The 21,752-nt window shown below is 44.9% G+C and overlaps 2 protein-coding genes across 6 annotated transcripts in view; one reads left to right on the forward strand and one right to left on the reverse strand.

The window, feature by feature from the left end:
• The window catches only part of COL4A4 (collagen type IV alpha 4 chain), a 74,455-nt gene extending 71,711 nt beyond the window's left edge, over positions 1-2,744 (reverse strand). For 2 of the 4 annotated variants that reach the window (XM_081861484.1, XM_081861486.1), the window contains exon 1: positions 2,288-2,457. The gene's annotated coding sequence lies outside the window, so the exon portion shown is untranslated. Of the gene's footprint in view, positions 1-2,287; positions 2,458-2,639 lie in introns of those variants that run through there. The other 2 variants (XM_081861485.1, XM_081861487.1) reach the window with 2 other exon arrangements.
• Positions 2,745-2,815: 71 nt separating this feature from the next.
• The window catches only part of COL4A3 (collagen type IV alpha 3 chain), an 81,972-nt gene continuing 63,035 nt past the window's right edge, over positions 2,816-21,752 (forward strand). For both annotated transcript variants that reach the window (XM_081861488.1, XM_081861489.1), the window contains exon 1: positions 2,816-2,951. In XM_081861488.1, coding sequence (XP_081717614.1) covers positions 2,835-2,951 — 117 coding nt within the window. In that variant the 5' untranslated portion in view covers positions 2,816-2,834. The remainder of the gene's footprint in view (positions 2,952-21,752) is intronic.

The following is a 21,752-nucleotide window of genomic DNA, read 5'->3' on the forward strand; positions in this document are numbered from 1 at the left end:
TAGGTCCATTTGTGACCGACTGGGGTTGCGGCGCTCATCTCGCTTTATTGGCCGAGGGAGCCGGCGTACAGCTTCCGGGTCATGTGGCCAGCATGACTAAGCCACTTCTGGTGAACCAGAGCAGCACATGGAAACACCATTTACCTTCCCACCAGAGCGGTACCTATTTATCTACTTGCACTTTGACGTGCTTTCGAACTGCTAGGTTGGCAGGAGCAGGGACTGAGCAACAGGATCTCACCCCGTCGCAGGGATTCGAACTGCCGACCTTCTGATCAGCAAGTCCTAGGCTCTGTGGTTTAACCCACAGCACCACCCGCATCCCTTTTAATGTAGCATGTACTTATACATAAATTGCTTCAAAGTGAGGTTATTGGTTAAACTTCTCTATTCAACATACTTTGCTTACTTGTAAAGTATCTCCCTTGAAGACTGAGATCTCAGAAGAAAAGCTGACATAAATTTATTCAGGACACACTTCTGTGCCTCACACACAAGCATCGTCCAGAGCCATTTTCAAAAAGATTAGGAAAGACTGCAATATTTCCTTTGCACATTGAGGTGCATGCAGAATCATAAGCGCTGGAAGGGACCCTGAGGATCATCTAGTCCAACCCCCTTCTCAAAGCAGGAGTATGCAGGGATCAACCCCCACAGTTCATAGAATCATAGAATCATAGAATCATAGAATCATAGAGTTGGAACACCAGCCCAGAACACCAGCCCTTCAAGTTACCCATTTGGTTCATGGGGTGAAAATGGGGTTGATGGAACAGACTGCTCATGCTTCAAGGCCAACTTTCTAGTGATGGTGCACAAAGGAAAGGAACAGATGCTGTAATGGGTGTTGTAACGCTTGCACTACAGTTTTGGACCGTGCCATGTGCGTGAATTGCTGCTGCTAGACAGGAATTGCTAATGGGAGGTTCCATGTTCAACCACTGGCATCTTCATAGATGCTGGAAGGGATCCTGAGGATCATCTAGTCTAACCCCTTGCAATGCAGGAACATGCAGCTGTCCCGAGAGTCTCTGCTAGCTTGGCAATATCTGCACCACGCTCCAACCAACTGAGCTATCCAGGGTCAATGCAGCTTTCGGAATTTCAAGTAGCAGCTCAGCCCCGGCCTGAGACCCCGTTGAGAGCTGCAGCCAGTTCAAATAGGCAATACTGGGCGACATGGGCCAGTGATCACACTCTGTGTAAGACTGTGCCATATTATTTTTGCTTGCCTTGGTAGGATTGGCCTAGTGCCTGTATAACTTACATCAGGGGTAGCCAACATGGTGCTGTCTTGATGTTGCTGGACAACAACTCCCCATCACCCCTGACTATTGGCCATTCCATCTGGGACTAATTGGAGCCACGTCAGCCAACAATGTCACGTGCATTGGCTCAGTATGCCTGATATGTTTAAAGTTTCTACCTAGAAAGTTAGCGGAAATTGTGCCTCCTGGATCTAGGTGGACCAAAGTTTTTTTGCTGCCTGAAGCAGAGCTCAGATTGTGCTTTGCCAGCCCCACCCTAGCACTGGAGAAAGCTGAATACAGTATCTATGCAGGTTAGTAAAGCAAAAATATTTGAGATGCCTCTCTTCAGATATCAATTTGCAGTGCAAGAGTTACGGTACTTTGTAAGCATACATACCAAGCTTCCTAGTGATATTTATTGTCCTGCATATATATCCTGCCTCTCTTCTGCCATGGAACATGATGTGGCATCAATGTAGATCCCAGCCAGTCACCCAACAAGTCACTAACCAGGTCCAGACCGGCTTAGCTTCCGCAAGGTGAATTATGTACCTCCAGATAGCTCAGTTGGTTAGAGTGTGGCGCTGATAACGCCAAGGTTGCAGGTTTGATCCCCGTATGGGACAGCTACTGCCTATTGCTGAGACCCGAGAAACTGCCTGACATGCGCCCCCCCCCGCCACCTTTTTATCCAAGCGCCCACAGGCAACAGCCTACTTCATCCTTTGCCTGACAGGAAAACAAACCCCGGAGAGCCAGCAAAGATTACCTCCCGTCCCTGCTCCGCCGGGGGCGTGGGGGGGGGGAGGCGAGGGAGTATCACGGTGGGATTTTATCCAAGAGACTTTTTTTTAGGGCTCGGAAGTTCCTGGGTGGAAACTGAAGGACCACCATAGAAAAAGGCTGAGAGGAAAAGACGCCCTTTCCCGCAGAGAACGTCGCCACAGGTGCCTGACGAGACGCGCCCCACTTCCCCGGACACCTTCGCTTCCCCGCGCGCGCCACGCATTCCCTTCCCGCGAGAGTCTCTGAAGTACCTCACTTCGAGGGGACCAAGCCCTGAGGAGCCGCTCGCGCCTTCGCGCCTCGGCGTCCCGCCGCGCTCTCCCGGCCCCGGCGAAGCAAGCGCCGCCAAGCCAGGCGTGAAGCGACTCTCGCGCTTCGCTTCTCTCTCTTTGCGGGTTGCTTCGCCCCGCCCTCGATTCTTCCCCCTCCCTTCTCGCACCTCCAGCTTCCACGCGCCTTCCCGCAGCTTCGGCCCCGCCCCGGGCTATCCCGAGGGGCTGCCCATACGCGGACCTCTCTCGGGGGGCGCAAAGCAAGCAGAGAGAGAGAGAGAGAGAGAGAGAGGCGCCAGCGCCGCGCCGCCGCACCGTCGGGGGAACTCACTCGACGCTGAGGGAAAGTGGCAAGAGGAGGGAGGAGGAGCCGCCGTCGCGCCTGGTCCGTGAATGGTGACAGCGGGTCTGTCAGGGACGGAGCTGCGGACCGCGCGACCTGTGGCACTGAGAAGGCGAGAGAGAGAGGAGGACCCGAGAGGGAGAGCGCGCGCCAGAGAGTTGAGGGGAAAGCGCGCCGTGAGGCATGAAGGAGCCCGCGCGCCCCGGCTCCTGGTGTCTCGGGCTGTTGTTTTTCGCTGCCCTGCTGAGCGCTTCGCCGGGGCAGCAGGAGGACCGCCTCCCCATTGCTGTGGCTGCAAAGGTGAGTTGAGGGCCAGCGCTGAAACCTGCTGCCTCGGGGTTGGCTGACGTCCCTCCCGCTCTGCTTTCCTATTCGTTTCTTACAGGGCTTCTGTGGCCTTTAGAAGTTGCGTGACAGGCAGAAGTCCAGGTGCAGCTCTGTCCTGCGTAGAAGTGGCTTCACGTGTGGAATGTCTTATCTTTCAAGTAGCCCAAAGGCCTAGGGACTCTGCCAAAGGAGGAAAAGGGAGCAGCTCAGTGCATGCTGTACCTTCCACCCCCACCCCACCCAGAAGTATGGGAAGGTGGTTGTGGTTACTGTGTGGCAAGGGGAATCACACTCTGTGTGTGCTCAAAGGCACTCTTGCCTTCATTAATTACTTGCTGACGTTCCATGCCCAACGTTCTGGCTCACTCTGAGAATCTGACTGATCCCATGGTTGAGACCAATTCCTGTCTCTCAAGATTGGCTGGTGAACCTTCTGGTTTTCTGCTGTTTAAAGCTTGCTCGTCCATCAGGAGGTATCTTTGTGAATTGCACCTGCCTTTTGCTTGGCATCTGCACTGCACTGCACAGGTGGATTTGGGAGGGTAACTTGTGATGGGCAGCATGTCTTTGGCATGGTTAAATGGATGGATATTTGGGTTCCTTCTGTCTTTAGTCGTTTGCCCCACACGTTTGCCAGTCAAGTTGTAAATGTGAGAACCACCCCAGAAAGGAAAAAAAGAAAAGAGACAGGGCAGTGATGCAGCTGCTTGCCTGACACTTCCCTTGTATGAATTACAGTACTGGGTTGACAATGCTGTTTGCCATATGGCTCATATGCTCATCCAATCTGCAACCAAAATCCATTTGTAGGCATGCATGCCTGGTGATAATTTAGCAGCACTGCATCAATCCTTTTGGAGCCACTGTATGGAGGCTTGACATTATGACATCACTGGTCCTGAAAGAACTACATTCACTCCCAGTACATTTCCAAGCACAATTAAAAGTGTTGGTGCTGACCTAGCCTCAGTCCAGTATGCCTGAAGGAGTGTCTCCACCCCCATCATTCAGCCCGGACACTGAGTTCCAGATCCGAGGGCCTTCTGGCGGTTCCCTCATTGCGAGATGTGAGGTTACCAGGAACCTGGCAGAGGGCCTTCTCGATAGTGGCACCTGCCCTGTGTTATCATATGTCAAGGAAATAAACAACTATCTGACTTTTAGAAGACATCTGAAGGCAGCCCTGTTTAGGGAAGTTTTTAATGTTTGATGTTTTATCATGTTTTTAATATGCAATAAATTATAATTATTATCATCATCATCATCATCATCATCCTCTGCAGGGGCATGTGTTCCCACAGAGGCTTTCTTTGGTGCTCCTCCTTCCACTGATTAAACTTGAAAGAAGCATGCATCCAGTAGAACAGGGTGTGGGTTGTGTGTGTGTGTGTGTGTGTGTGTGTGTGTTGCCCACAACAGTTTTCCCCGTTGGATAATGTGCCCACTGGCCCAAACAGTTTGCAGCCACTGCTGTGTAGCTGTTACAGTAACACCTTCCACTGTAATGTCCACAATAAACCAATATTCTATCTGGGAATCCTGATTATAGGTTTATAGGCTGGAGGGACCAAAGGGTATTTAAATATAACCTGTTGGCCCAAACCTGCTCCCTCCATACCTTCTTACCATCCCCAATTAATTTATGTTATATGGATCACAGTGTGCCACAAATTGAAAGCAGCAGTAATTGGGCTGTCATAAGAAGGGACCTACTAGATGAGACGAGAAGTAGACTTGTCCAACGTCCAACGTCTTGTTTCATATTTAAGCAGGCCATGAAAACAACCACCCTCCCTCTAGCAACTCCTGTTATGAGGCATGGGCCCTTTGAACAATGGCTAACAACCACTGACAGATTTATCATCTATGAATGTGTCCTATCTTCCTTTAAAACCATTTAAGCTAAGAGCTATAATCACCACACGTTGTGGCAGCAAATACCAGTACTTTAAATTTATGCATTGTGTAAAGAAGTACTTCGTCTTGTGTGTCCTAAATCTAACTCTCCATCAACGTCATTAGTGACCCTGAGTTCTAATTAGAGAGGGAAAAACTTCTCTACACATTCTTCCGCAATTTGATAAACCTCTGTCATATTCCCCTTTAGTCATCTTCCCCACCCCCTTTTAAAAAATAGCAATCCCTGAACACTCTAGCATTTTCTCTTGGGGGATGTGCTCCAGGCTTTTATAAACCTGATTGCTCTTTTTGAACCTTTTCTAGTTGTTTTAATAACATTTGTTTAAAAAAAAAGGAGGAGGAAATCAGGATATTGCAAGCTTTCCAACAGAGTGCGTGCTAAAGCTAACATAGGCTGTTCACAGGCAAATGAGGGCTCTGCTCACTTTGGCCCAGTGAGTACTGCCCATAGCACCCACTTGCCCTGCCCCTCAAGTTCATCTAGGGCAGGGCAGCGGAAGGGGATGACCGTGGGTAGGCCATTGTGGGGAGTCTTCTCCACTGGGACTATGCGTACTGGAATACCCAGCAGAAAATGATGCAGCAAACAGTGCCTTCAGGAGGCAAACAGCAGCCTCAGGTGTGACATTGGGTGGGTTAAAAAGGTGAAATTCTCTCCTCTGTGCCACAGTCCTAATCTGTTTGGTTTTTTTGGAGGGGCGGTATCCAGCTGGAAGCTGTGTGCTTCACCAAGGACAGCAACAAGGACTGAGATAGCTCTTTTGTGTACAAAAGCAATGAAAACCAAACACGGATTGCCATTTTGCAAAAAATAATATACAATAAGCCACAATGTAATGAATTGGGGGAGCAAGCCTAACTATGGGGAGCCAGTGTAAATTATCCTAGCTGCAGCGTTACTGGCAAAAGTTATGCCAGATCCAGACTCTGTTCAGGAGCAGAGCTAAGCCTAGGAGAAACAAGCCTTTTAAACCACTCTTTTTGATTGCTCAACTTATGCCGGGTTCCCAGGGTCACGTGGCCATGCTGTGTCCCAGCTGAGCCAGGATGGGCAAGAGATGCTGGCATATCTCTACTTGGGCCAGGTGAGGAAGTTATGCTGGTGTAACCCGGCTGAGCTTGGAACATCCTGGCTCAGTCAGAGATCCACTGGATTCTTAACCCCATAACCCTGACAGTTCTAGGGTTCAGATTGTGCCCTTAATTTCAGAAATATAAAACCTATAATAATGCATTTAATGCAAAATGATAATACTGTAAAACACCTTTTTTGGCCAATATTACAGGTTAAATGTAAATGCAAATAACTGATATAGCTATTTCACAGGGAAAATAATCTACAATAAAGGTAAAGGTACCCCTGCCCGTACGGGCCAGTCTTGACAGACTCTAGGGTTGTGCGCCCATCTCACTTAAGAGGCCGGGGGCCAGCGCTGTCCGCAGACACTTCCGGGTCATGTGGCCAGCGTGACAAGCTGCATCTGGCGAGCCAGCGCAGCACACGGAACGCCGTTTACCTTCCCGCTGGTAAGCGGTCCCATTTATCTACTTGCACCCGGGGGTGCTTTCGAACTGCTAGGTTGGCAGGCGCTGGGACCAAATGATAGGAGCGCACCCCGCCACGGGGATTCGAACAGCCGACCATGCAATCGGCAAGTCCTAGGCGCTGAGGTTTTACCCACAGCGCCACAGCGCCACCCGCGTTGTAAATTATTTGTGCAGATAGAAATGACTTACATCTATTCTATATTTTTATATATACTTTATTTGTGCATGGTTGCAATTGGCCACTTTTTCTTCTTTTTTGGCTGTTCTCAATTCTGAATCATTTATCTCACCCTCATAAATTCATCTCAGCGCTCATTTCTGACTTAGATGATTTATAAATAAACATCATTTTTTCCTGTTTATATTATTATTGTTATTATTGTTATTATTGTTATTATTGTTATTATTGTTATTATTGTTATTATTGTTATTATTAAATGTATATGCCCATGTGGTTTGTTACCCATTTACAACTATAAGATCAGTTATGAAATCCATATATAATTAAAATGCACAGTAAAAATTATTCCACCAGAGCATTAAAAACATTAATAATTGAAATGTACTATATTACAAGCCTGTGAAAAAGCCTGCTAATGTTGTAATAGCAAGGGAATTTCAAAGCAAAATCCCTCCCCCAACACACTGTTTGTCCTGGGAAGTTTTGCATGCTATAATTGTTATTTACATTCTTTACCAATTTTCTAATAGCATTCCTTAACATACCTAAACAGATATAGTATCCTCCCTTGCTTTGCCTTGCAGCTTCCTTGGCAGGTCATTGCATCCAAATACCGCTGATTTAATTCTTTGGGTGGCTGTGCCCTCTCTTCAGGCGTTGTGGCCAAAATGCTTTATATACTGTTGCATGCTACCCCAATCTTCAAGTGGCGAGAGATTCCAGGGGTTCCAGGCAGAGGCATAGCATGGGGGAAAGGGGCCTACCAGGGCAGTTGCCCCAGGCGCAAAAAAATTTAGGCACACCTCTGCAGCTGCTCCGTGTCCTGCCTGCCTGCCTCACCTGAGCAGCATGCTGAGCAAGAACTGGGAGAGGATGAGCCCTTGAATCCCTTGGCCACACAGCGTGCAGCACCAGTGGAAGAGATGGGTGGACGGTGAGACTTGCGGCCACGGTGGCACTCCCCAGCTCAAGGAAGAGCACACACATATCCAGCCACTGGCCTGCAGCTCCGGCTTGCGACATCAACGCGCCGCATGGAGGCCCCAGTGAGAGGGCATAATACTTGCCTTAGTATAGGTTTGGTTTCCTTGGAATAATGAGGGACAGCATAGACCAGGGGTCAGCAAACTTTTTCAGCAGGGGGCTGGTCCACGGTCCCTCAGACCTTGTGGGAGGCTGGACTATATTTTTTTGGGGGGGGGGTGAACAAATTCCTATGCCCCACAAATAACCCAGAGATGCATTTTAAATAAAAGCACACATTTTACTCATGTAAAAACATGCTGATTACCAGACCGTCTGCGGGCCATATTTAGAAGGCATTTGGGCTGGATCCAGCCTCTGGGCCTTAGTTTGCCTACCCATGGCATAGACTCTGGTATCTTTATGGTGTATCATTTATTTACACAAATATACATCCAGGGCTGACAGCATTAACACCCTGGAAGGTCTTGCTTTTCCCATAGTCACAGCCTTGGACTCAAGCAGGAATCCATCATGGCTCTCAGCCTCTGGCTTCTGCCTGCTTCTTCCCAGCTCTCACATGCTCCACTCTGACTGTTGTCCTTCTCACTGCCAGCCAGGTGAGGTTTCATTTTGCCACGAGGCTCGTTCAGCCTGTGGAAAAGAAGATGTAGCAATATTTCAAATCCAACCATAAAGAGCACATGAGTGTTCACAAAGTGGTGTAGGAAGGAGGAAAAGAAAACATGGTATGTTGTAGGGGGTTAGAGTGTTGAATCAGGACCTGGGAGACCAGGGTTCAAATCCCCACTCAGCTGGGAAGCTCACTGGGTGACCTTGGGCCAGTCACTCACTCTCAGCCTAGCCTACTTCACAGAGTTGTTGTGAGGCTAAAATGGGGAGAAGGAGAACTACAGTCAAACCTCTTGTTACGTCTGCTTCATGTTACGTTCTTTCAGGATGCATGCCGTGGCGACCCAGAAGTACTGGAAAGGGTTACTTCCGGGTTTTGCTGCTCGTGCATGCGCAGACACGCAAAATGCCATCACGCGCATGTGCAGACGTGGATTGCATTCTGCTCATGTTGCGAACGGGGCTCCGGAACAGATCCCGTTCGCAACCAGAGGTACCACTGTACATAGGCCACCTTAAGTTCCTCAGAGGGAAGTTGAGATATAAATGTAAGTAAGTTTGGTGCTCTACCACTGAACTATGGCTCCTCTGCCATAGCGTCTCATCTCAGGGCAGGTGCTTCCACTGAGATACTGCCTTTGAGCAGTGCACTCTGAACATGCTCAGAGGAACTCTGAGGCCCTCCCTCATTTGTCTCCCCAGCAACTGGCACTCAGCGGCTTGCCACCTCTGAATTTGGGCTCCTGCCTTGAGAGGGCCCCGGGCAAGATTCCCTGTGTCATTCGGCCCTTTTGAACTTCGTTGGCTGCAATGGCTCCAAGCAGCACTGGGCAGCTGTGTATACATTCCTCTTTAATTTACCACAGTGCCCCAGAGATGAGGGAAATCAAAAGCATGGCTAGATCCAGCTGACTGGCACTGCTCAGAGTGCTGGGCCAGAAAAATAAAAACAAGGAGGGGTAGTAAAATAATAATAATGGGAGCACTGAGCAGGCAAGACATGCTGCCCTGGCATTTGGATCAAGGCAGTTTCTCAAGGGTGTCAAGTGCAGATGCCAGCCCTGCCTATATGTTCCTGTTTAGTTGTTACACTGCAATGTGTTATACGTAGGGCTGCCTTTGAATATGGTTTGGAAGCTTCAGCTGGTGGAGAATTCAGTGGCTAGGTTGCTCACTGGGACAAGACAGTTAGAGCATATTTCACCGATCCTGGCCTGACAGCACTGGCTGTTTCTGGGTCCAATTCAAAATGCTGGTTTTGACGTATAAACCCTTAAATGTCTCAGGACTACAATACCTGAATGACCGCTTCTCCCCATATAAACAGTCTCAGAGTCTGCGTTCATCAGAGGATCTTTTTTACCATTTTGTTTTACTTATTTACTAGTTTTTATCCTTTATTTTATTCTGTGAACTGCCCTGAGATCTTATGATAAAGGCTGGTGTATAACTCAAACAATCAATCAATCAAAGAAGCAAATAAAAGCCGCTGAGTTTATTTAATACACTTCTAAAACCATCAAAGCAAGTCCTCATCACCACACCTTATGGCAGAGGATGTTGTGAACAGATCATGAATTGTATAAGGGGTAGAGGTAGAAACATACCTGTGGCAGCATAGTGAACTTAAAAGGCCTGTAGAATGGATCAGAGCGATAGTATGAGGGGAAATGTCTGGGAAGGCATAGATAAGGAGTGTAGCGGTTGTGGCCTCTCGGGAACAACAGCTAAGACTCAGACAAGACAAGATGCCCATTGCACAATTACCAATTGCACAATTTCTAAAAACAAGAACAATTTACAGGTGTGGGGGCCCTGATTCAGATTGCTAGCCTGGCATGGGGGTAGGAGGGCTTTAACTCTTTGCCTCCTGCTCCACTCCCAGTCTAAATCACAGTCTCAACGCCTGCAATTTACAATTCTGTAGGAAATTACATGCACCAGGCAGTTTGCTACACATATTTCTCAACAGCAAAAAAGTTTTTACATTAAGTAGTGCTTTCTCCATGTCCCAAATATCTGCATCAGCTATAAGGTGTACTAGTTTTGGTGTGTTTACTATTTTCACTTTAGAGAATGGGCACTGGCCACAGTTTCTTTCTGCATGATCATTGATCTCTGCTACTGGAAAGTAAAGCTTTGGCTGTTCAAGATTAAGCTCACAAGATTAAACTCCCTATTCATTCTCTTGCAAAAAAAACCAACAACAAATATCAGCTTCTAGAAGCACTGCAAATGATGCTGCTTTATCTGGCCAGATAATACTTGAAAGTTAGAAGGGCTGCTTACAGAAATGTTAGTCTTGCACTTAAGTAACGGTTCACACACCTTCCCTGGCATTGTTCCCCAGTTTAAAAAAACTGTACAAGAGTAATCCATTAGCTCTACTTTCTTATAATGATAATGCTAGGTGAAATAAAAATTCCAAATGTTTGAATCATCCTGAATGTATTTTTCAAAGTTGCCTGTACTTAAAGTCCTTCTATAAACCCTAAATTGGCTTCTCTGGTCACCAATCTCACCTACTCTCATTGTTGCCCTTGTATGTGTACCTGCCTTCTAAAGCGTTACCTCACCTTTTTACCTCTACTGCTGTCCTCTTCTGCTCCTCATTATTACATCCTCTGTTCCCTCAGATTAAGAAACACAGATGTTTTTTCTCCTTTGCTTCCGGCCATTTCTCCAGACTATAATCTGCATTTGGAGCAATGTGATGATAGCAGTTTCTGTAATGCTTAGTTGACATGGTGATTATGTAACACAAAAGACTCAGTACATGCCTCATTAGTGCCCACTGATCACTTTTTACAGTTTGACCAAATTCTATGAGTAAATCAGTAATCCTTTTATACAGCGTCAGCTGGTACAAATCTGTTCTTAAAACAAAGGTTGAGGTGATGTAAAAAATTTTTTGTGGCTGGATGTTATTAATCAAGTGCCAATCCAGAACAGGTCCCATTGATTGTGCCTTCAATCAAGTAAACAAAATATAATCCCACAATTGTCAATGAAATCAGGAACAAGAAGTTATATTGGCTCTAGTTCACAGTCAAAGTTTCAGATTGCAGCAGTCTTTTCACAGTATCTTATTACTATCCTATTCTATGCACTCTTCTTGTGCTAATTTTATCCAACTTTAATGTTTCCTATTTCAGTTTATTTTTGAGTGTCATCACCAAATAGCAACTTTTGTGAGCCTGTTAAATAGTCCACAGGGCTTTTTTTTTTTTTAGGAGGGGAAGGGAATAATCAAAGGAACGGATTGCATTGCAATAAGTGTAATCATAACTATTCTTATAGACTGTGATTCAAATAAATGCTATTTATATCTGCCAGCCAGATTATGCAGAGGTCAAGTACTGTCCAGTAATTATTCTTGAGTTTGCAAAGCTGTTTCATTTGGCATTGTGGCTTCAGATTCAAGTCATACAGTAAATCAAAAGTAATACAATTAAATGCCTAGCTATAAGCGAGATCCTGTGCATGTTTACTCAGAAGTAACTGTGTTCAGTGGAGCTTTCTTCCAGGTAAATGTTTTTAGACTTGCAGCCTAAGTATTTTATGTATACAGAAATACATATTCTAGGACAGGCTTCCTCAACCTCTACCCTCCAGATGTTTTGAGACTACAGTTCCCATCATCCCTGACCACTGGTCCTGCTAGCTAGGGATCATGGGAGTTGTAGGCCAAAAACATCTGGAGGGCCGAGGCTGAGGAAGCCTGTTCTAGGGTAAAGTGTATTTTAGTGAAAATAACACGTAAAGTTGCATCATATTACGGGAAATTGCTTTCAAAGATATCAAAGGTATATCCAATAGAATTCAATGTAGCTTATTCACAGTTAAGTGGGGTTAAGATTGCAGCCTTAGTTCTCACTAAACGTGCATAGGACTACGCAACATGGTCTTGGCTATACATTATCTACAGAGAGCTGCCTAGTGCATATAAGTACCATATACTCTGATCCCCTCCCCACATTACTAACGGCCCTCAAATGCAAAGCTTCTCAACATTATAAGCAAACTTTCTTGATTGCTAGCTCTGTTATTCTTTTAACAAACTTGATATAACATGCTCCTTCAAAACCTATTTCACCTTTCAGTTTTGTTTTGTTTTTTCTATTGCAGCTATTCACATCAAAGTGACTGGTGTGCAGCAGCAATATAAGAATATATGCATACTCTTAGGCAGTGCTTCTACACCCCCCCAACCCCAGAAAAATAGAAGCTGGAACTCATCATGAAGTTATTACAGTAAGCGCCACACCAAAAAAAGGAGAGGTGGCAGTTCGTCTTACTCTTGAGTACTCGGGGGGGGGGGAGCACTGCTCTTAGGGTAGTCATATGGGAAAAGAGGACATAACTCCTGTAAAAGAGCACAGGAACCTTGCACCTTAAAAGTTGTATAGAAGAAGGGATGGCAGCAGGGGTAGTTAGCTTCTTGAAGTCCCTTTTCTATTACCACTATTAAAGGTGCAGAAGCCCTGTGCTCTTTTTCACCAGGCTATCTTTTTTTCCACCAGGCTATCCTCGGCTAAATGTGTAACTTTTTTCAGTAATAATTAGTAAAGAGACTTGCCAACCGACCGTTTGTGTGTGTTCTGCACCAACAATTTGTTAATTCCATTTCTAACCTTGGGACAGTGGCGTAGCGTGGGGGGTGCAGGGGGGGCCAGCCGCACCGGGCGCAACATTTGGGGGGGGGGCGCGCTCGCACTCGCAGCTCTCTGCCCCTACCTGGCTCACTCACTCTCTCTCACTGCAGTGCTGGCTGTGCGAATCCGATCCGAGCTGCCGGGTCGCCGCCCACTGTGGAGGGGGAGGGTGCCAGGCGTGCGGTGCGGTGCGGAGCGAAGAGAGAGCGAGGGAGGGACTATCTGGGGGAGGGACAGTGCAGCGGCAGCCCAGCACAGCGCTGAGCGTGGGAGAGAACCACACCCGACCAGCCCAGGCAGCAGCAAGAAGAAGCTGGCAGTGGCGGCAGGTTAGGGGTTAGGGGCGCAAATTACTTGCCTTGCCCTGGGTGCTGACAACCCACGCTGCGCCGCTGCCTTGGGAGGAATTCAGTGTGGTGCTATGGCAATCATTCCTTCCACACAAGCATTTCACCTTGCCAGACAGAATTATCCACCCACCCACTGTTCTTGGGTTCTCCCAAGCCAATTTTGGGGGTACAGGGGGAGGAGAAGATGAAAAGCCCCACTATGCTAGCAGAAGTCCTTTGTATTAAATCTGGCCCCTAGAAATTAATTTGGTGTTCACCCTGCCCGCTCCATGCTAAATTAGCAGTGCAATCCTGTACATGTTTACTCAGCAGTAAGCCCTCTTCAGTGGATCCCAGCCTGCACACCAGCAGCATTTGGTGACCCATAGCCTACTGCTGGATCCTTGTGCACCATTTGCAACTCTCCAGGAAATTACATTATTTCAATAATGAACTGGAAAAACAATCTAAAGAAATCACATTGAAGAACAAGGAATCCTGAAATTAGACAGCTGATATGTTGCTTAATTGGAAATCAAAATTTGTGATTATCTGAAGGAGCTAGGTTTTTATCAAGTAGGCAAAGCTCCACACATTTTGAATGCATATGTGTTCATAGCTAGAATCCATTGGAGACGTTGGTTACCTTCTAGTGTCTGTTTGGCTTCCTTCCAGAAGAAAATCCAGTTCACAAATGATTGCACAGCATGTTAAGATTTGGGGAACTGACATATTTTCTTGCATCTCATCATCTCATAATTTTGCTGTATGTTGTCTATACTTATTGAAGGCTTAATAATTGGATTTTATTATACTGGTTCTAGCAATCACCAAGAAAACATATAAAGCTCTAGTGAATTCATGTTTGATGCTCACAATGCATGAAACAATTTTAGTATATTGGCATTTTGCTTTGCTAGCAGTATTCTAGAATTACGGACCTGACTCACCAGTTCCTTGCATTTGTAGTCAGGTCCCTCCTTCTGTAAACTGCTGCTTAAGCAAAATTCTCCACTTACTTAGGCTTGTTCTTATAATTTGAATTCGTTTTGTCTCTTCCACTTGGGTGAATTTCAGTCTACAATACAAGACTGGGAAGTGTTAAGTATTTAAAAGGAACAGTAGGCAGGTGGAGTCTAGTGGCTAGAGAACCCAGTATTTACTGAACACTCTTTGCACTCTTTTCTTCCTTGTGTGAAAACTGGAATGCATCAGGTTTCCCAGTAAGAGATAGGCCTGGCCATGATAACAACATTGCCCTTGAATTGCCGTGATAGACACATAACTTGGCAATTACATTCAGTTTAGTGGACTCACTGTGTGCCGCAGTTGCTGCAAACATAATAATCCTTTCTACCTGCTTGACTTCAGTTACTCTCTCATTGACTGGAGAAATGTGCATTCAAACTATATTAAAGACAACGTTTTAGAATTTTGCATTTGGAACAGGGGAGGCAATCCTAAATTTAATCCTGAGTGGCACTCAAGACTAGGGTTGTTGTTATTGAGGGAGCCCAATTGGCAAATGGTCCAGATCTTTTGCACCGGAGCACAGATCTGCTCACTGGAAGGACGGATCCTGAAGCTGAGGCTCCAATACTTTGGCCCCCTCATGAGAAGAGAAGACTCCCTGGAAAAGACCCTGATGTTGGGAAAGATGGAGGGCACAAGGAGAAGGGGACGGCAGAGGACAACATGGTTGGACAGTGTTCTCGAAGCTACCAGCATGAGTTTGACCAAACTGCAGGAGGCAGTGGAGGACAGAAGTGCCTGGCGTGCTCTGGCCCATGGGGTCACGAAGAGTCAGACGACTAAACAACAACAACAGATCTTCTGCCCCCAACCCTTAAAACACACACCTTAAAAATCCTGTTGTTTACAGTGTGGCTGGGTGTGCTGTGAAGTGATGGAGAGACTTCCCACTATCTTAATTTCATCAGAGGTCTAAATTTGTATACATACATATAAATTAGCATATGAACATATTATGCAAATTTGTACCATGGACCTGTGCCCTGGTTCCAGTGATTTGTTTGTAATTTCAGCCTTTTAGATTTCAGTCATAGATCTCTTTAGGAATGCAGTCAGCACTGTGCTTTAATCTTTATTTGTGAAAATAACAGTTTGGTCATGGCCCACATACCAACCGCCTACGTAGGCATAAATAGCTGAGATAGCTTGCTTTGTCTGCCTGCCTGGCTCAAGTACCGTCTTACCCTGAGTGGGGTTTACTACCTGCAAAAGGTATGAAAAGTACATCAGAAAATATTTGTTTCCTACACAGACACATTCCTTAGGCTGGAACACTATCCGTTTCAACAGCCACGTTTCTGTCTGAACACTTTTACTTCCTACAGTCAAAATATATGTGATGCTTAATATAATTTTACATATTAATTACATATTACATACCTGGTGTTGCTAGGGAATTCTAAGAAACAAAAATATATGCTGTATGCTGTTTTGAGATCAGTGGTTAAAATCAGTCAAGCTTTGAAAGGTTCATTCCACCTTCTTGATCCAATTGTATCCAAACACAGACAAGTACCTAGTCCTTGATCTCAGGAGCCATAATGCAAAATTTGGTAATGATATCAAGAGCATAAATATCAACATACATAAAGAACAGGTAGATAACTTTTCAGATTACATAGTTTTTTTCTCATCCAACCCATCCTCCAAGGATCTGAGGGTGTCATGTATGGTCCATTCTTTTATATTCACAGCCTTTTGGGGTAGGTAAGGTCAAGATCTAACCTACCTTACCAAGGAAGCCTATCTAGCCCCTTCTCTTATGACCTTTTGCCAGTAGACAAAGGTGATTTTATTCATGCAGATCTCTGCAGGGCTGAGACCTTTGCCTCAGGTGGTGGCAGAATAGGGAGCGTGGTGGATTTGTGCAGCCACCCCCAGTTCAGCCACACAAATTGCACCAGAAAGCAGGAGTTCCGCCACCACTTTGCCATTGCAGCAAAGTGATCAACACAAAGTGTGGAGGGCGGGATACTAAGGGAGGTGTGGAGTTTGTTGCAGGATGTAAAACCAGGTAACTTTGTTTAAAGTTACTTACTTGGCTTAACTTTTAATGTGAAATACTGCTTGCTGGGATATGTTTCTTTATCTTTCTACATACAAAAAGGCTCAAAACTTCTTTTTTAATGAATGCTGAATGTTCAGGGAGGGGTATGAAATATCCAAAGGAGATCAGGCCCTGACATGCCTTCCTGTTGCTTTAATTTTGATAGTGCAGCTGTTTTGTTTGTACAAGCTGTTCCTACACTGGTGATTATGTATACTCCAGGGAGTTCCTTCTTCCGTATGTACCTCCTCCACATTTATTAAGATCATCTCACTTAGCATTTCTCCATTTACTTTTATTAGCTCCAGGAAAGTGGAGAGTCAGACCCTCATCCATACTTCAGAACAGGGGTTTCCAAAGTGTGGTTTGCAGACCGGTGGTCCATAAGCTTTGTTCAACTCATCCATAGCAGTGACTTTGGCATCTAGGACAGCGTGTTACAATTAATAAACCACAGGCAGCAAAATCATTAAGTAGTTATTAAGAGCCAGTGTGGTGTAGTGGTTAAGAGCGGTAGTCATATAGTCTGGTGAACCGGGTTCGTTTCTCCGCTCCTCCACATGCAGCTGCTGGGTGACCTTGGGCTAGTCACACTTCTCTGAAGTCTCTCAGCCCCACTCACCTCACAGAGTGTTTGTTGTGGGGGAGGAAGGGAAAGGAGATTGTTAGTCGCTCTGAGACTCCTTAGGGTAGTGATAAAGCGGGATATCAAATCCAAACTCTTCTTCTTCTTCTTCTACTAAGACCCTCAGCAATTTTCAAGTTGTCTAGGGGTGGGAATAAGTTTGGCAACCACTACCATAGTGTGCTCTCTGCTAAGAACACTAGTTTTTGTTATCCTGTGGTCTGATTTTATTTGATATTTTCTGGGAGATTTTAGGTTTTGGTACAACACGTCCTGCACTTAAATGTTGGAATTACTCCTGAGACATATTATCAATCAATAAGTTTCATCAAACAAACAACAATTAAGTTATATCAATGTATTTTACCTAAGGACCAGCAAAATTCAATAAGAATGAAGCCCCTTAAAATCCCATTACCTGAGGCATTACATTTTCATGGTCCCTAGTTTGGAAACTAGTATCTTCATCTTTTCACAAGAAATTTCAAACAGTGTTCTTAGACTAAACATGGGGATTTCTTTTATGAACTCTTGATAGAGGTGGCAGCAAGGTGGTGCATGGCACTGAAACGGTTTTTAATGAAATTGCTTATTTTTTTGAGACTCCCCATCTATGCACACCTGTTGTAGAATGTACTATCATGGTTAATAATAGTACATCCTGCAAGCATTATACTTTGTTTAATTTTGACATAGAACAGGTTTCTCACCCAGTTTGCACATTTTTAATTTTGAGAAAATGCCATTGGTGCCAGTCACAAAATGGCTGCCATGAGGGTGTCACATAGCCAACATAGCTGTCACAGCTAAAGGAGCAGAAAAAGAGAGACAGGAACAAAAAAAATCATGAGGTATCTATATCATCACTACACTCACTCACAGAGAGAAGCTCTTTGTACTGCTACTCTTACAACATACAGCAGTGAAAAAGTATCACAGGAGTGCCCTGTATTTTCAACAAGTACTCTTTCTGGCTTTTTTTTATCCCTAAGCATCCTTAGAATTGTTGATTGTCAAAATTCCTAGGGAGTGCCCAGAGTCTTTTCACTGCACATCTTGCTTGGGTCATGAAATGATCCTAAACCACTGTTAGTCCAACTACAATGTATGCCCAGTTATTCAATTCTTATTTCACTTTCCCATCTCATCACTCTAACCCTTTCGTTCTTTAATTTAAAACAAATCAAACGCTGTCATTGCCCTGTTTTCCTCCTCTCCTTCTAGCATTGTGCTGTGTCAGCTAACATTTGCCCTTTCACTGACAGTTCTAATTCAGCACAGTGGCAAAGCAGGCAGAGTGGCACGGACTGTAATAATAGGCTTTTATAAAGTAAACAAAGTCATTCAATGGAGGTCTGGTTTTCTGTTGAAAGAATGAAGCCACCTCTGTTTTGGAATAGTTTTTTGGAAAGCGCTATCAAGTGCTCTGACTCACCTTTTGTTCTCTCCATTTTTCTCCCTTTCCACTATACAGCCCCAAGTGTACCATTGGTCTGCGTCGGAATCAGAATAAATGGAACATCAAAAAATGGAGTACAAGTGTTCTTGCTTGAATAGTTATTTCCCTTTCACACTGTCCCCTTCCACTGCCTGCATTCCCTGGATATGGTGTTGGGGGACGCCTGGCAAAGGTGTGAGATATAGCGTTGGGGGGGTGCACACCTTATGTGAACAGAGGTGCCACTTCGGATCTTAGCCACACTAGTTTTGTAACAAAGAAACTGTGCAATTGAAACTTAAGGTGCACCCAGCCAACACATTCCATCAGTACAAGGATTTATGCTTGCACAACAGAAATTTTCCCCTCTCCTGCCCTTGCACACACTCCCTAAATCTGTTGTATGGATTCCCCCAACTCTGTCATGGCCAACTCAAGGACAATGATGGAGAGGACTAGAGGCTTCTGATCCTGAGGAGAGACCCAGTGACTTGGGGGCCAGACAGCCAGATCCTGGGAAGGGCCCAAGTAGGTTAATAGAGAAGTCTTCCATCCTCCCTCTGGAGATGCCTAGTCCTTCACCTGCTGAGGAACCACCTTTGGTGCCTCCTATCATTCAGGAATCTACTCCCTCTAGAGAGGTGGCTAGCAGTAAGTCTGATGCTGAGCTGACCCTGCCTCCATCTCCTTCATCACAGACACAGAGATGCCAGTGTCAGCCTGAACAAGGCTCATAAGGCCAACCCACCCAAAGGAATTTCTGCTTGCTTGTCCAGACTTGGAACCCTAGCTACTTCAACACTAAAGCTGTGCCCACCCCACTCTTTAAAAGGAAGGTTCAGTGGGTGTGTCACTTGTTCCATCAATAACTTAGCTTATGCTTTAAAAAAGGTTAAGGACCCCTGACAGTTAAGTCCAGTCGCGAACGACTATGGGGTTGCGGTGCTCATCTTGCTTTACTGGCTGAGGGAGCCGACGTTTGTCCACAGACAGTTTTTCTGGGTCATGTGGCCAGCATGACTAAGCCGCTTCTGGTGAAACCAGAGCAATGCACGGAAACGCCATTTACCTTCCTGCTGGAGCGGTACCTATTTATCTACTTGCACTTTGATGTGCTTTTGAACTGCTAGGTTGGCAGGAGCTGGGACCGAGCAACGGGAGCTCACCCTGTCGCGGGGATTCAAACCACCAACCTTCTGATCGGCAAGTCGTAGGTTCAGTGGTTTAGACCACAATACCACCTGCATCTGCTTATGCTTAGCCATGTATTTAACCTTCTGATTATTGTAACCTGTAACATGCTTTATGTACTAATCTAATCTGAAAATTAAAGCCTCTGGGAGAATGAATTGTGAGTTCAAGTTTTTCATTGGATGGGGAAGGACAGGAAAGGCGGGGCCATGCAATGCTGGGGGAGGCCATTTCTCTGCATAGACTGAATTGTCAGGGAAGGAGGAAAGCCTGGTGTTGTCTCCAATGAAAAAAAGACAGTCATGGAAACAAGAAATTACACAAAACAAAAGAATTGCCGTGAAAATCCCTGAAACGAGAAGTAATCGACTGTAGAGTTAAATCAAAAAGTTTAAGGAAAAATTAACCTAGAATTAAACAAAGACTTAACGAGATGCCGGCTACAAAACTCATTTCACTGAACTAATCAGTTTCCTCAGAAGGAAATAAAGAAATTATAAACCTTAAATGATTTTAAGTGATATCAAACAAACTCAAGAGCAGGGCTGAAACGCTTCCCTGAGTTTCAAAAAAAGGTATGAAAACCTCAATGAAAAAGTTTTAAACATAGTCCTATTTAAGAGAACATTATAAACCTTAAACGATTTTAAATGATTTCAAGCAAACTCAAAAGCATTGAGGTTTTCATACCTTTTTTGTAAACTCAGGGAAGCATTTCAGCCCTGCTCTTGAGTTTGTTTGGTATCTTATAATGTTCTCTTAAATAAGGCTATGTTTAAAACTTGTCATTGAGGTTTTCATACCTTTTTTGTAAACTCAGGGAAGCATTTCAGCCCTGCGCTTGAGTTTGTTGGATATCACTTAAAATCATTTAAGGTTTATAATTTCTTTATTTCCTTCTGAGGAAACTGATTACTGTAGTTCAGTGAAATGAGTTTTGTAGCCGGCATCTCGTTAAGTCTTTGTTTAATTCTAGGTTAATTTTTCCGTGAACTTTTTGATTTTTGTTATTTAATCTAACTCTATAGTCAAGTACTTCTCGTTTCAGGGATTTTCACGGCAATTCTTTGGTGTTGTCTCCAAGGCATTTTAAGGGCATCAGGAGGCAGGAGCAGATCCAGCACTCAAGAAGGAGCACCCAACTCAAGGCTAAGAGTTATTGCTGGGACAGGCATGTCTCTATTTAAAAGTGTGGTGGGTAGGCAGGGCTGACAGTTTAAATAACTTTACACTCCTGTGCAATCTCAGCTCACTGCTCCTAATCCTGAAATCCTTAACCATGGCTTTGTCCCTGAATCGCATTTAGGGAACATTAAAGCTCCTCTCCTAAGTTGGTTTGATATTTGCTGCATCTCTGGCTCTTAAAGGTGTCTGGACTAATTCCTGCTCTTGTTGCTGAGTTTACACTATCTGTTTGCTGAAATAAGACTTTGCTTCTTTACATGCAAGAAAGCACACTTGCCATTCTTGGAGAGGAGGATCAGGACAAACTCACTATGGAGGAGATTTGGGGAGCATTCAGGGAAAGGTGGGGGGGAGATGTTATGTTACACAAGTGGAAATCCTTCTTAGTCAAATGCCATCATTATATTGGTTGCTGCCAAGGCTTATCATGCAAATTTTGTATTGCTGTTCTGTGTACACAGCAAATTGATAGAAAGAGAGATTATTCATGGGAACATTCTTGTGTATTGTACAGTTTAATCTCTGAATGAGCAGCACTGTTTAAATTATTCAAAATATGGAAGAAATGAAGGTGTCATGTCTGGTGGCATGATAGCAGAATACCACAAAGTTGAAACTATTCCCCCACCCCCAAGAGTAGACTGTACTGCATTCAAAATACCACCATCCTCAAGAAATGGTTGTGATGGCTGGTTTTTTCTTTATTTTTGTTGGTGTTTTCTCCCCATGTCCAAACATATGAGTTTCCCAGCAACCCCTACAAACCATTATCCTGCATTTTGAAGTTCCAGTTTCATAAAACTCAAAAGGCATGCTGGCTAATTCTTGGTATGATCTATGCAACTCAGAGTTTTTGGGTCAAATGTGTAGTTATCAAAGGTTGGACTATGCCGAGAAGTGTGAGAAAAAATAATAATCCAGAGCTATCCAGTTTGAATAAACATTTGTGATCATGGTGCACTTAATATAATGCTTTAGTGCAGAATCAGAGCATGCATATCCACAAAACATATCTCAATGTCTCTGA

This window comes from Podarcis erhardii (genome assembly GCF_964252035.2).
Source record: "Podarcis erhardii genome assembly, chromosome: 5".
Classification (NCBI taxonomy): Eukaryota; Metazoa; Chordata; class Lepidosauria; order Squamata; family Lacertidae; genus Podarcis; species Podarcis erhardii.